Genomic DNA, 14,086 nt, shown 5'->3' with positions numbered 1-14,086 from the left:
ACTAGTGGATGTTCCTGCAAAGGATTAGAAGAGAAGTAATAACCAATTCTTACATTTGACAGACTTGAGAAGATATTTTTGCAGCGGTTTCACACATACCAGCCTGGACCCTTAATTCGGCCTCTGAAAAGTCCCTTTAAACTTAGTTCATTAGACGTCAGAAAAATCAAAACTGTTTTGTTTATAAGCCTACGCTTGAAACATCCTGGTAATGAAATCCAGTCGATGAGTCTCACTAGAAGAAACGTTTTCCCTGTAAATTGCTCATAATACTGTGTGAAGATAACAAAAGACCAAATCAGGGCAATTTGTCTTTAACATCTTTATTCATCTTTTTTCATTATTTTTATTTGTATTGAAATTCATACTCTGTGTCTTCTGGACCTCTTCTTTTTTTTTTTTTTTTTTTTTTTTTTTCTTTTTTTCTTTTTTTAAACGGCTTCTGTCGTCTAACTCATCTAAACAAAATCACCAAAAATGATTTCATGTTGTACAATCCACCTGGCGGACATTCCTATTGGCTTCACCAGGGTGCCAAACGACATCTGTGGTCCAACACTGTGCGAGGAAGTTCCGTTTTAACCCGGCTTCTACTGCACGCTCTAAGAAAACACTTGAGTACTTGTTAGGCTGAAATTTGGAAAAGCTGCAAGGGTTTAAAATGAGTGCTTTTCCCTGTCAGATACTTCAATGAAGTATAAATGCTAAAGTGTCTACTTAACACCAATACAGTCAAATACATAAGACATTGTCACTGTCATAACACTAGTGAAAAGTGAACTCAAGATGAATAGTTAGATTACAAGATTTTCCCTCGTGTTGCTTTGCATTTTTTAGCCAAGACCGACTCAATAATTCATAATTTCTGTAAATAAGAATCTGGGTTTCCTGAAATGCATCTTCACATATACAACTTTTTCTTAATGGCTCACAATTTAACGGAGATTATATTTGCACAAGGACGTTTCAGGGAAAGCCAGACCAAAACACAGACTTATGGTTAAAAAGAACTTCCTCAAAAACAGTCAACCTACATAGAGAAGAACAGAAAGGAGAACATGCTGTCAGCCACCTGTTCCACACTGCTTTATTCTGGCCGTGACAATATTGTCTCCTTACGTTTTCCCCTGCAAACAGGACTGAATGGACACCACAGGTTACTGTACCCAGTAGAGACACAAAATGCCTCATCCTCAAAACATGAAGAAAAAAAAAGAAAAAGAAAAAAAAAAAAAAGAGGAGGAGAGGCTATTTGAAAACCTGATTTGGATATGGACACTTGATCTGATGCTGGACAAACCAAGTTGTTCCGGCAGAGAGATAGGCAGTGGCATTGTTCCAGACCAAATACTCCCCTGTAACACGATAGTTCACTACACCACAGAAATCCAAATTGAATTTAAGGATGACGCTGAACGAAAAACAAAAAAATGACAACTGAGTTTTGTATGGTTCAAAAAGCTCTGACGTTCCGTTCCGTTGATAATATTTTTCTTGCTTAACTCAACTTGATGTGTGATTGGGAGACTCACACCTATTATAATAAGCTGGACAAAAGATACATGGAATTCCACATAAATTGGGAAAATAATTTCATATCCATGATTACACCTGTCCATGTCTGTTAAGATCACTTCAAACACAAGCGTGTGGGGAGGGTGGGGTCTGTATTTGGTTTGGAACGGAGCCGCTGCAGGTACAAATAAGAACCCGTGTTTCCACACGAGCAAGGTCTATGATGCCACAGGGAGCTTGTGACATCATAGGAGCAAATGTCAACGGGTTTGACTGACCGTGGTGACTCTACAGAGCAGTGGCAGAAACCCATCTAGTCCCCTGAAACGTTAGTCACTCTCTGACCACACTGTCTGGGAAACCCTCAGCGTATTGGCATTGTTCTTCCAAATTTGACAGCACACAAATCAACAAATGTGTGAGTGAGTTTTAAAGTTAATAAGATGTTTTGGATTATATTGTTATCCTGGCATCACTCCTTGGTAGCTGCCTCAGTTCAAAGGGGACATGAGTGAGATCTGCATACTCAATAAATGTCAACAGTGTCATCTGAAATGCAATGATGAGCTAGCGCCCGCAGCAGGGCGGTGCTGGTATTACACCCGTCCCCCACCCCTGTTCCCAATGTCCCTCAGTTTACAAGAAACAAACAGGAAATAAAAAGATTAAAGAAACAAAAAGAAAAGAAAAAGAAATCCCCCCACCCCCCAAGTGGGCCTGCCAGCACGCCACTGACTTCAATTCTGTCTGCATGAGTGTCTGTGCATGCGTGTATGTGTGTAAGAATCAGTGTGTGCGCGGTCATGGCCGCCAGAGTCTCTGAGAATATGTGAGGACTGGTGTGTGTTTGTGTGTGTGCGTGTGAAGGCTCCATGGGGGTGAGGGGGACTCCTAGTATTTCTTCCCCGGGACGAACTCCTTCGCTTCGGGATTCAAGATGCTCTTCCTCTGCGGGGGAAAGGAAAAAAAAAAAAAAAAGTAAGAACAAATTCCTTCAAGTCTTTAATTCTTCTCCTTTCATGATTAATTTCTAAGTGAGTTTAGAAAAATAATAATCTTGTGAAATCAGATCCTTCTGACTCACCGCCACTTCCTCCAGGTTGCTGTGGTGATCGTTGACAGACAGGCCGTTGAGCTGCTGCTGCAGCTGCCCCACTCCCTGGTTGTTGAGGTCACGCGAAGGAATGAACCAATCCTGGTCCTCCTCCTCCAGCATTTCCTGGAAGCAGCGCTCCAGAAACTCCTGCTCCAACAGCTCCTCTTCCACCTGGGAGATGACGAGGAGGAGAAGGAGGAGAGAAATGAGTGACATAAATGCTGGGGCTTCTCAGGAATATGTTATGACTATACATACACTAACACATGACTCATCCCGCCAAGAGAGCGTTAACAACTTGAACAGTCGAGATACAGACTGCTGAAAAGGGGAAATGAATGGCACAGAATAGTCCACAGATCATTTTGCTAAATATAATTTGGCAGGGAAGTTGGCCTTTGGGATATAAAATGTTGTATCTTTATCATTCTATCTTATTAGACACTGAGTTAAATTGTGACATAATAATCCTATAATTGTTGTGTAATGGCCAAATCAATAAATGAATGCGTTTGAGGTCACAGAGACCTTGATATTTGACAACCTCATATTAAAATCAGTTATTTCTTGGGTCGGAGAGGAAACCTATGCCAGAATGGAAAAAAAAAATCCTCAAGGTGTTCTTCAGAGGCATTAAAAATACCTTGGTTATGAGGAGGGAGTAAAGCAAGAGTGAGGCATGAAAGTAATAAAAGTGAATGAGTGTGTGTGGGGCATGGGAGGGAAACTGATCTGTCAAAGCACTGATAGCCATCAGTTATCAGATGCCCTGAGAACCTCAGTCAGGATGGTGAAGAAAAGATGAATGAGGGTTAGGGAAAGCACAAAAAAAAGTGGCAGAGCTGAATTAACAGAGGCGCATCAGCAAGGGTAGAGAAAAAGTATGTGTGGGGGGGTTAAAGCACCAGTACGAATATGGCCCAGGGTGCTGATCACAAACAGCAACCGCCCCAGTTCTATTCCATCTTGGAATATTTAATACACATCATTTCCCCATCTCTCCTCCTCATTTCATTGAAAATTAAGAGAACACGTTTTGACACGGTGCTGATGCTGGTCTGAACACCACAATTATAATGATGTGAAAGTCAAAACCCACAAGGAAGAAAATGAGAGGTGGTATATGGGTGAGATGTTTGCAGAGACAAAGTAGGGCTGAGACTGAATAGAAGGGATGAGAGTAGAAAGAGAACTGTGTGTGGGTGTGTACTGAGCACCATACCTGTCTGTTATACTCCTCCTCATTCTCCATCCACATGTACTCGGCGAATGGGTTGGCGTCGTTGCCCTCTCCTGCGTGCCCATTGGCCACTGGCTCCTTTCCCTCCTTGCCCGGAGCTCCTCCTCCCGGTGTCTTGGCGACCTCTGGACCGCTCATCTCAGCTGGCTCTGCAGGGCAAAGACAGTTACACAAGTTCAATAGCCAGAACACAGGTCAAAAAGTCAAACAGGAAATTAGAACTTCATCTCGGTGAAGTTTACTTCAAAATCAGACACAACTGAGCCTCGCCAAAAAAACTTGCCACCACTCATACTTCACTTTCATTCTTGAGGCAAGGTTTGACTTTTGTATTTATTCACCCACAGCTGTGTTTAATTGGCTATAAAACTTTCATTATCTCAACACAATCAAGGCTCCAACTTTTCAGGCCAAGATCCAAAATTGAACAAATTAGCAGAAACTCAATTACTTTCTAGCTACAGCTGGAAATCTTCCTCACACATGCCAAAGTCTTAATAAACAGTAACACTAACAAACTTTCCATATCTCATGATGTGAAATAAGAAACAGACTGAGAACAGCAACAGCAGCCGGGACAGATCCCAGTCACCAAAAGCACCCCGTTGGATCTAAATATGTTCCAACTCCAAATGAGTCTGAAGGCTTAACAGTGTCGTTGACATTTTACAACTGCAATCAATAGTTATTCAGCTTGGTAGAGTGTGCTGCAGCAATGAGGCAACGCAGTGTTTATCATTAACCGAGAAAACAAACCGGGCCAGACCGGCATCGTGAAGATATACAATGGTTTGCTCCTTTTATCCTTTTACCCAAAAAACAGATTGTGTATATATATTTATATTGTTATTTTGTTATATTTTCTATTCTTTAAATAGTTTATATTGTTAACTTGTTATATTTTCACTTAATAGTTATTTGATGCATGCACCAACATCACCACAACAAATTCCTCGTATGTGTAAAATCGTACTTGGCAATAAAGCTTTTCTGATTCTGATTCTGATTCACTCAGGCAAACACTGTTTAGAGTATAGTGTCCAGCCAATATGGATTCTTTGGCCCGATAACGATAGCCGATATTAGAGGGGGTGCAATCACCGATAGCCGATATGCAACCAATATAGTGAGTTTTTGAGCTGGAATGAAAACAGGCCTTGGATTGTGCATAGATTTTGCACCAATCTGATTATGCAATAGTACAGTCACAGTGGCAGTAGTACAGACAGATGCTTTCTTAAACCAATGTCTTTATTCAAGTCTGTTAAAAACATTTAACAGACTTCTTTTAAATGACATTTAACATTTGAACTTGTCCAGTCAAGCTGAGAAAAAGAGCAGATTGGCACATGAACAAAAGTAAAAATAAATAATGTAGCAGAACATTCGATACATAAATAAATAAATAAACAAACAAGTCTAAATAACCAACATGCTGTCAGTCAGCGTCTGAGGACTTCACTGAAATGTGAGCTGAGCCAAAGTCTCTGGCTGAGCTAAGCGCGCCACACTGGACAAAATAAATCCGTACATCAGCGCGTGATTTTGTCATTGTCACACTTTTTTTCTATCGGCGCAACATTTCACCGATACAATAGAACCCCCGATAGAAATCAGGCCGTTCTATTGGGCCCCGATATATCGGTGGCCGATAATCGATCGGTCACTATTAGAGTGTGAAATCAGTTGCCAAATAAAAAGATAAATTCAAGCACAGTGTGGACTTTGGTGTGCAAGGAGAAAAATTACCAAGTCGAGCAAGATTTAAATCCAAGTCAAGAACATGACACAGAACAGCAAAGTAAAGCACAACTTGGAATCAGTCAAAAAAAGAAAAAGTTAATGCTCAAGATGTGCATCATGTTTCAATACAGAGGCTGCAGGTGTAACTCACATCTGTAAATGCTTTTGGATAAATAGAGGGAAAAGTTTGATACAGTGAAAGACAAAAACGCTAAAGAATCAATATAGGGTTCAGTAAAATGCTTTGCTGTCATTCTGGCTATAGTGCCACACACTTTAGGTGTTAAGTCAGGTGCCAATTGCTTACAGAGTCATTTTAGAGACTGCTTGTGTAATTAAGGGAAATTCTGTACTTTGTGCATGTTTCAGCTTGCACTCTCACAGCATGATTCATGATTGTCACGCAAAAGTCGCTACTTTCTATTGAAAACAGACCAGTAGTAATTATCTGATTAGTTGTCAACGGTTAAATATATCACCAACTATTCTAATAATAAATCGAGTCAGTTTAAGTAAACAAAAAAAGAAGATTTAAGTTGAAATTCTCCAGCATCTTAAATCAGAACACTCTTGTTTCTTTACGCCTTTGTGACAGTAAACTGAATATCGACAGGTTGTGTACAAACTCTTGGTAAACACTGATCAACATTTTACATTTTACAAGACTATTGTATTTAACAAGGAAATAATTAAACATCTTAACACAACAATAAAATTACTTGTGAGTTGCAGTGGTGAGTACAAAGAGGCTAGTGTTTTAAAAAGTATCAATGCATATCTATTCTGATTATTTACTGTAGTTTCTCTTTTTATGTAGCATTGAAACTACAGTACCAGCTGCTCTACAGGTGCCCAATATTCTGCTGTTGTTGACTACTGTCCAAATGGAAAAAGGTTGTATCTCGTCATATTACAGCCTGGTTTTCCTTATCTTTTAAATATGTAACATCACTTCAATGATGCGTCTTTTTCCCTGTGGTTTTGAAAATGGTACTGAATTTCATTATTTTTCAATGTCTTGTATCAAAGTAGGAATTCCATCACTTAGAGACAGCCTCCTCTTTCAGCTTCCTGTAGGGAACCTCAGACTTATTGCACTTCTTCTGCAATCATTGCATCGTGCCCCACATGAAAATCTAATACCATCATGACTACCATATCACAGGTAGAGTACAGTAAATTAGTGACCATACATAATTGTTGGCGCATCCCTACTTCAGCGACAAACCAAGGACTCCTGCTCAGATGATAAATGCCCACTATAATGACATAATCCTCAGACTGCCAGCCAGCTCCGACAGACTTGTCATGACTCAACTGCGGCCTCGCAGCAGGGAGAAAAAAAAAAAAAGGAAAACGATGATCTCAACCAAGCCACGCTCACAGCCTCAGGGTCAGCCCAATGCAGACGCACCATTGCAATGTTTGACTTGTTATCCTCAAACTCCCAGCAGCTTCACTCACCTGATTTCTAAATCCAGGACATAATGACTGACACCTATACCTGCTGTTTCTGTCCCGGCCAATGTAACAAACATGTGCGAGTTAAGCTCGGCTAGCTCTTCACTGTACCCCGTGACAAGAGGGACACAATGTCCTTCAGAGGAGTTCAAATAAACATGTATAATCTAAGTAGGTTAGTAGACTTACAGGTGGTGTGTCTGACTGGCTGACAGTTATCAGAGTTTCTGTCTATCTGTAGCAAATGACAAAGCTGAAATGATTTACATGACATACATGCTTTGAAAGCAAACAATCAGGCAGAAGAGAGTAAGAAAGAACATGTTGCAAGGGAAACGTCAGGCCTACATTTAATTCTGCACTAGTGAGCAAAGTGCCAGTGTGTCTGAAGCCTGCATGTGTGACTGTGCCAGTGTTCAATTTCATTTTTACTGGAGCCTATAAACTGTTACGAAACTACACAGACTTTAACACATCAAAACTGAAAATCTGTTGCTTTTGATTACACACACCAGGCATGGAAGGAAGGAAAAGCAAAGCAGACAAAACAAAGTTAACCCAACATTAAAGTGCATTGGGGTTAAAGCTAAATTGACTGTTGAGTCATTTATGAAGCAATCAATAAATAAATCTGGTTCCAGCTTCTAAAATGTGAGGATTTGCTGTTTTTTTCTGTTTGATATCAGTTGAAATTGAATAACATCATGTTGTGTCCAAAAGAAGCAACATAATGACACTGCCAGACTTTTTAAAGGTTTTACAAAATAAGTATTTAATTTTAATAGAATCAATTAATTAATTGATAAGAAAAATAAGTTAGCTGCATCCTCCTTAAAGAGATTTCTTCAGAGCAGAAAAATCATTAAGATAAAAGGACTCATGTGAATATGAGCCATAAAAATCAATTCTAACAGTTGTTGAGCATCACTGTCAGCTCAAGAAACAGAGTGCACAGCAGTTGACCCAGCATGAATAAAGAACAGGGGAAACAGCGAGCACTGTGCCTTTATGTACAGCATGTAGCACTTAACATGTTCATGTTGCATAACCATGTGTCGGTCGCCATGTAATATTTAGTTAGCGAGCGAGGCCTAGCATCCTCAATGTCTACAAGCAGAGTGAGATTTGATCCGATTCAATGAGGGTGAAAGATGAACAGTGGAAAAGTAAAATGCTGTTCTGACACAGGACTACAGAGGAAAAAACGGATGTGATTAAGCTGTAGTTCTGAATCAAGCATACCAACTAGATCCTTCCAATATTGATAAAGACAGAAAATGCCACTAAATCAAAATCTGTTGGAGATGCACTTCTAATGAAAGAGCGAGAAAAAACTAAATTTTACCATCGAAAACATTATTTTGCAATCATTTCTGATAATACAACAATACTTTCAGTAACTCAAAATCAACACAAATCTACACTGGTTCCAGCTGCTTTTGTCCAACTGTAAATTAAATATTTGGTCGTTTGGGGCTGTTGGTCAAACAAAAACACATAAAAGCAACACTTAAATCTCTGTGAACAACTGATGATACACCTAACCCAAAAGGAGGATTTGCCATCACTCTTGCTTTAATGTCTTTGGACATTGAATATTTTTGGGGAATAGGATTTCTGAACAAAGAAAAGAAGCAATCTTACAATGGTACTGTGTGCTCTGGGTGCTGGGGTGCACACTGGTTCACAGAGATTAGTCTTCAAGAAAGTAATCATCTAATGCCTTACTGAATAATGAAAATACTTTTATTGAAACCACATAAATTAAAACTAATAATACCAATTTTAAAATAATGAGCACATTAGCTGACATGTTTACATGTGGACTCATTCATGTTGAGGGTAAACCGGTTAGTAAACTGCTGAAATTCCTGGATAATGACAAAATAAGTTGAAGTAGAAATGCACGATAAGACAGGGTTTGTAAACGTAATTTAAGACTCAGCACGTAAAATTGTCGTGCTATAACGCCATGTGTCATTTCAGAACGCCAAGATACTTTGTGTACCTGTATGGGGGGAAGAAAAAAAAAACAATTTCGCCCACGGCTTCGACCTGCCGAGCGACGATAACTCGGGGGAAAAAAAACAACAAAAAAAAAACCAACAAAAAAACGAGATAAGCTGGTTTAACACCATCAGCTGAATATACAGTGCTTTATACACGCACAAAATACACCGCGACATAACAGATTATGTAATGTAACAGTTAAGTGTGCTGTATGTAACGGGGGCTGTGTCGTAGTCGTTTAAAGCCTGCTAATGTCTTCGGTGAGCTAACAGGCTAAACCAGGTGTCAGGGCCTACCTGGAAAGTTGGTAAATGGATTGGACGGTTTTAGTCGAGGTAATGCTAAGTGGCTAGTTTACGGTGGCTAACAGGCCAAGTGGATAGACATAGCTGTGCTGTCAATGAGCGGGTGGGCCTAAGGTGAAAGCTATCAAAGCAACAAAGGGTAGACGGCTGGGTGGCTAAAAACAGTTATTTTAATGGAAGTCGGGCGGTGCGTTTGCGTGAAATCCGCTTCAAAGCGAAGTGTGGGCCACAAGAAAAACACGTAGCTGGCTAATATAACATGATAACCACGAGCTGGGGTCAAACTCCGCTCGCGATCGGATGCTTGAGGCTAAACAAAGTCGGCTGTCCGTTATCAGCTAGCACGCTGCTACAGCATGGCAGCAGCGGCAGCATCCAGTGAAGCAGGTCAACAAAACAAGCCTCCACTTCGGGGATTACAACAGCTTTACACACACACGACGAACCGTGAAAATTCAAGGTAGTACAAGTTAAAATTACCTGGCATTGTGCTCTCGGCGTTCACTTCGAGGTGTGACGTTACACAACGTTATTGCAACTAACGGGCGAAGACTGCGTGTTCGTCGTTTCTCCAGTTGGGATTACTCTCTGCGGCGATGCAACGTAGCTCAAGTTAGCTAAATCTTGTTAGCCACCTTGCTAACGTTAGAAAGCTGGGCCGGTCACGTGGTCCGGTGCTGCATTCAAGTTCCACCAGGAATGTGGGAATTACGATACATTTCACATGAACAAAACATGTGGCAAATGTTTGTCACAAGTTGCCAAAACCAAGATAACCATCTTGTTTTGTCCAACCCGCAACATGTTCCGTTTAACTTTATATATAAAATTCTTCACATTTGTGTGGCTGGTCCTAAAGAAAGTTGCCGCTCCTGTCATTTTTGCGCGATAAATACTCAAAACATTGATTGATGACAGCTCTAGTTTTGCATGAACTGTAATTAGAACTTGTTTTACACAAACCAACCATAACAGTGGATTACAGTAAATTACTTTGAACATCAGCTTCAATTACTTTGTTATTTATCTTACAAATACCACTGCTATTTTGATAATGATGTCAACTAGCTCTATTTTAGATGTCTGAATTCATCTTGATATTAACAAATGTTGGCAAGCAACATTTTCTGAACATGCTGTGCACATGCCATGTGGACAAATATTAGTATTTAAACATGCAGGAGGATGTCGAAAGCAAATGAAACTGAATGAAACTGACCAAAGTGCCACCAGAAAGATTTGATGTTTGTTTATTGTGTAGAAAATATTTGCAGTAATGCACAGAAACAGACAGGGTGCAGATATGCAACGAGCCACATCTGGTTATATCCCTCCACAGTATTTCCATTCCTGTTCCCCTCCGAGATTAACAGATGATGGATCCAAGATTGAAAAAGATCCAGCCCTGATGCTGATTAAATGCCAGAATTTTTTTCTGATGGGAAAAATAAGACAACGTGGATAGTGGTTTATCCTTAAGGGTTTTTGTTCTTTTTACTTCATAACAAAATCACAACACCACCAGGCTTGGCACAGGTTTGTGCTTCAGTTATTATTGTGTATATTCTCTGATAAGAAATGAATCAGTCCATTAGATGATATAACCCTATATATTAGATTTGAATTACTGGCAGCAGCTGATGATATTGTGGTCCAGCAACAAACCAGTAATGATCACGATGCTTACAATCAGCTAAAAAAATAACCCTAACCCTAGTTCATCCCATTTTCATGCTAAAAAGCTGTTGAGTGCTGATGCATTGTACTGCATTATACTGTGAAGTGTTTCTAAAATTTTGTCCACCATTTTTATCAATAGGGGACGGTAAACTAAATATTAGAAACACCCCTCGTTTAAATTTAGCGGAATTAACACAACACAAACTGAACATTATCGCCTTCATGAAGAAATGATAAGCTGTATGGCTGCTATTTTGGAATTACCTGGGTTTATCCAAGAAGCAGACAGGTGAGTGTAGAAACTCTTTTTTGTTTTTACAAGCCCTTAAGCTATTGTCAATAAAATATTTCTAAGTATACAGCTAATTTCCATAATTATTGAGACAGTTATTTTTACCTTGATTAGTTGTTTTCTCTGTAAAACAACAGAAAACACTGAAAGAGTCAATCAAAGAGTCTCTGGAGCCAGAGTATAAGACTGTTTCTTGAAAATATCTTAAACAATACATCAATAATCAAAATTTCTGTGACTAATTTCCTTTAAATCAACTAACCCCAACTCAAAATGGGTCACAGGACAAAGGTGACATTGGGGGTATTTGAAATAGGAAATCAACTAAGTCTTCAACACGCTCACTTATGAGTACTGACTGTTCACGTACCTTTCCTTCTTTGATATAACTTATTAGATAGCTTCACCTGTCACCTAACTGTTAGCCATCGGGTCTCAAGTAGACAGGTTAACTTCCAAGGGCCATAAACCAACTACACTACACGTCAGAGTAACGCTGTCAGCCGAAAGTCGGGGCTCAGAATGGGTACGTGAATGCAGCATTTGAACAAACATCCCTGAAGCTCCAGCACAACATCACCACCACCAGCACTCTCTTTACTCCCTTACAAACACCGATGCCTGCGTGGCTTCGGAAATAAAAGTATTTCAGACGATTTATAAAATGAAATCAAAGTGATTACACCTTGATTGAGTTTTATAAGGGGCCATAAAACAATGGTGAAGAGTGTGAATCAGTGTGTATTATTACACGACTAATGACTACAATCACTTATCTGAGTAAAGAAACAAATCCAATATTTGCATATTTTCATGATCTTGACAGTGCTCCAGTGGTAAAGTCGGTTACGAATTAACTATTTCTAATGCAGGGTACGACTTTAAAGCTGCCTTACGAGATTTTAGGATACTTTTACCATCTTTTAAGCCTGATATTTGTGGGCTGAAGTTGTGCAACACGATGAGCAAAATGCTAACCGTGAAATGACTGCGGCCGCTTGTTGTCGACGTGAAGCTACAAGCGGCTCGTACACAGAAGATAAGTTCGATGGTTTTTGATGAACACAGTTGACACTTAGCCTTTCTTGTCTCTTTTTTGCCGCTCTTCCCTTCTGCCTTTCTTTGTTTTGTGTAACAAACACAGGTTTCCCCTTTACTCCACCAATAACAACAGACTCACCAAACAACTTCAAGTGACCGCAGTCAGAAAAGGGGGGAATCCGCAACCAGCTGTCGGGGGGGACGGCTCTTTTCCGGTCCCGAAAATCACAAGAAAACCACCCAATACAGAAATTCCTCTAAGAAATCTCCAACACGCTGAATAAACACGTATCCCTTTTGTTAGTTAGCTTGCGTTAATGGCTAAAAAGGGGTAAATCCACTATTTCTCTGCCTGAACGACGAGGGGGGAAAAGACGTTGTGTCGTGGTAGCGTTTGTCCAGCTGCACACTTCACTCATTGGTTGGAATTTACGTCACTCAACGCCTGGTAGGTGTGCTATTGGTCCAGACGACCAAACGCCCCGCCCCGGCACTCCATTCACGTAAGTAAACAAAATATAAACCGTTTTTCTTGGTGCCCCTTTTTTGTAATCAATATGACCGGTTGATATTTGACAACGTGGCTGTTTTGAGTAGGTCTGACCTTTCTGTAAGATACGAAGCAGTATTTTTATGTTTGTTAAGGCTGTTGGGGCAAGAAAAACGAGAGGATAAGAGGGAATAAAATGCTTGGCAGAGAGAAGAAAGATGAAAGCATTTGATTTATGAGTATAAGCAGTGGCCTGCACGTTCTTTTCAGGGGCAGGGAAATCTCTACCTTGTCCCTCATCTGTCATCACTACATTCATGTCAGCTTTTGAGATGTTTTGGGGCCTGAAAAAGATATTCTAAGACATTCTAAAACACTAACCGCAAAGGTTTTTCTGCAATCCTGAAATATGTTAACTATCACTGTAAAAAATTTGAAGCTGAATGTAAGTTGCACATCTCATGCGCATTTTTTGCGACACAGAAAATGTATAAACACGTTATTGTGTGTATGTGATAATTGCTCGCTGACCATCATAAGCCAAAAGAAGATTTTAAAGTACACAGGTGTTGCTGAAACCTGACGAAACCAAAATACACTCACCGATAAGTAGACTAATTATGTGTGGCTGAACAAATACATCATGACACTCCTTGGCATAATGACATAATAAAATACCAGAGAGGAAAACCGCTATAGACAGCTGGCAGCTAAAATTGTCGTTCAGATTGAGCAATGACACACATCTTTGGATTAAACAGAGTTGCTAGTGGGGAATAGCAAAACATGATGATGAAAGGCACTGAAATGTTGTAATTTATCCAGGACAATGACTGTACCACTACACCACAGCCCATTCTGTTCAGGCAACTCACTTGCATCACAGCCTTTTATAGCCCCGGTCAATTTTGTCCATTTTTGATCAAAGCAAAAAAGCTTACCTTCACCTGTTTCCATTACGTCCAGTGGCAAGAGAATGTGTTTCAGTGATGACGCCCCCTCTGAATCAGGAACACTGTTTGTCCTAAATAAGATGGTGACAGGGAAATGTATGTTGTGTATACATTTGACTCGCCATATTTATGAATTGAAATGGGCCAATTTTCAACCTACATGCAGAAATTGTAGTTTATAGAAAACAGTAGTAAATTGCTCACTTCTTTATGAAGTCCTTCAAAGTATGTGTTCTGAAAATGCCCATTAAAGGATAAGT

The 14,086-nt window shown here is 39.9% G+C and overlaps 1 protein-coding gene across 2 annotated transcripts; it reads right to left on the bottom strand.

The window, feature by feature from the left end:
* Window positions 1-358: 358 nt before the first annotated feature.
* paip2b (poly(A) binding protein interacting protein 2B) lies at window positions 359-12,781 on the bottom strand. Of its 2 annotated transcripts, none has more exons than XM_037112601.1 (4): window positions 12,523-12,781; window positions 3,834-4,000; window positions 2,600-2,782; window positions 359-2,463 (listed from the first exon to the last, which is right to left on the bottom strand). In XM_037112601.1, exons 2-4 carry the CDS (start codon window positions 3,987-3,989, stop codon window positions 2,407-2,409), a joined length of 396 nt encoding a protein of 131 aa, XP_036968496.1. In that variant the 5' UTR covers window positions 3,990-4,000; window positions 12,523-12,781; the 3' UTR covers window positions 359-2,406. The 2 variants fall into 2 exon arrangements, with proteins under 2 accessions (XP_036968496.1, XP_036968495.1); XM_037112600.1 differs by lacking the exon at window positions 12,523-12,781 and adding an exon at window positions 9,851-10,008.
* Window positions 12,782-14,086: the final 1,305 nt, after the last annotated feature.

Source organism: Acanthopagrus latus, chromosome 10, assembly GCF_904848185.1.
Source record: "Acanthopagrus latus isolate v.2019 chromosome 10, fAcaLat1.1, whole genome shotgun sequence".
Taxonomy (NCBI): Eukaryota; Metazoa; Chordata; class Actinopteri; order Spariformes; family Sparidae; genus Acanthopagrus; species Acanthopagrus latus.
Note: the sequence above shows the minus strand (reverse complement) of the source record. Positions and strands in the feature narration are given on the sequence as shown.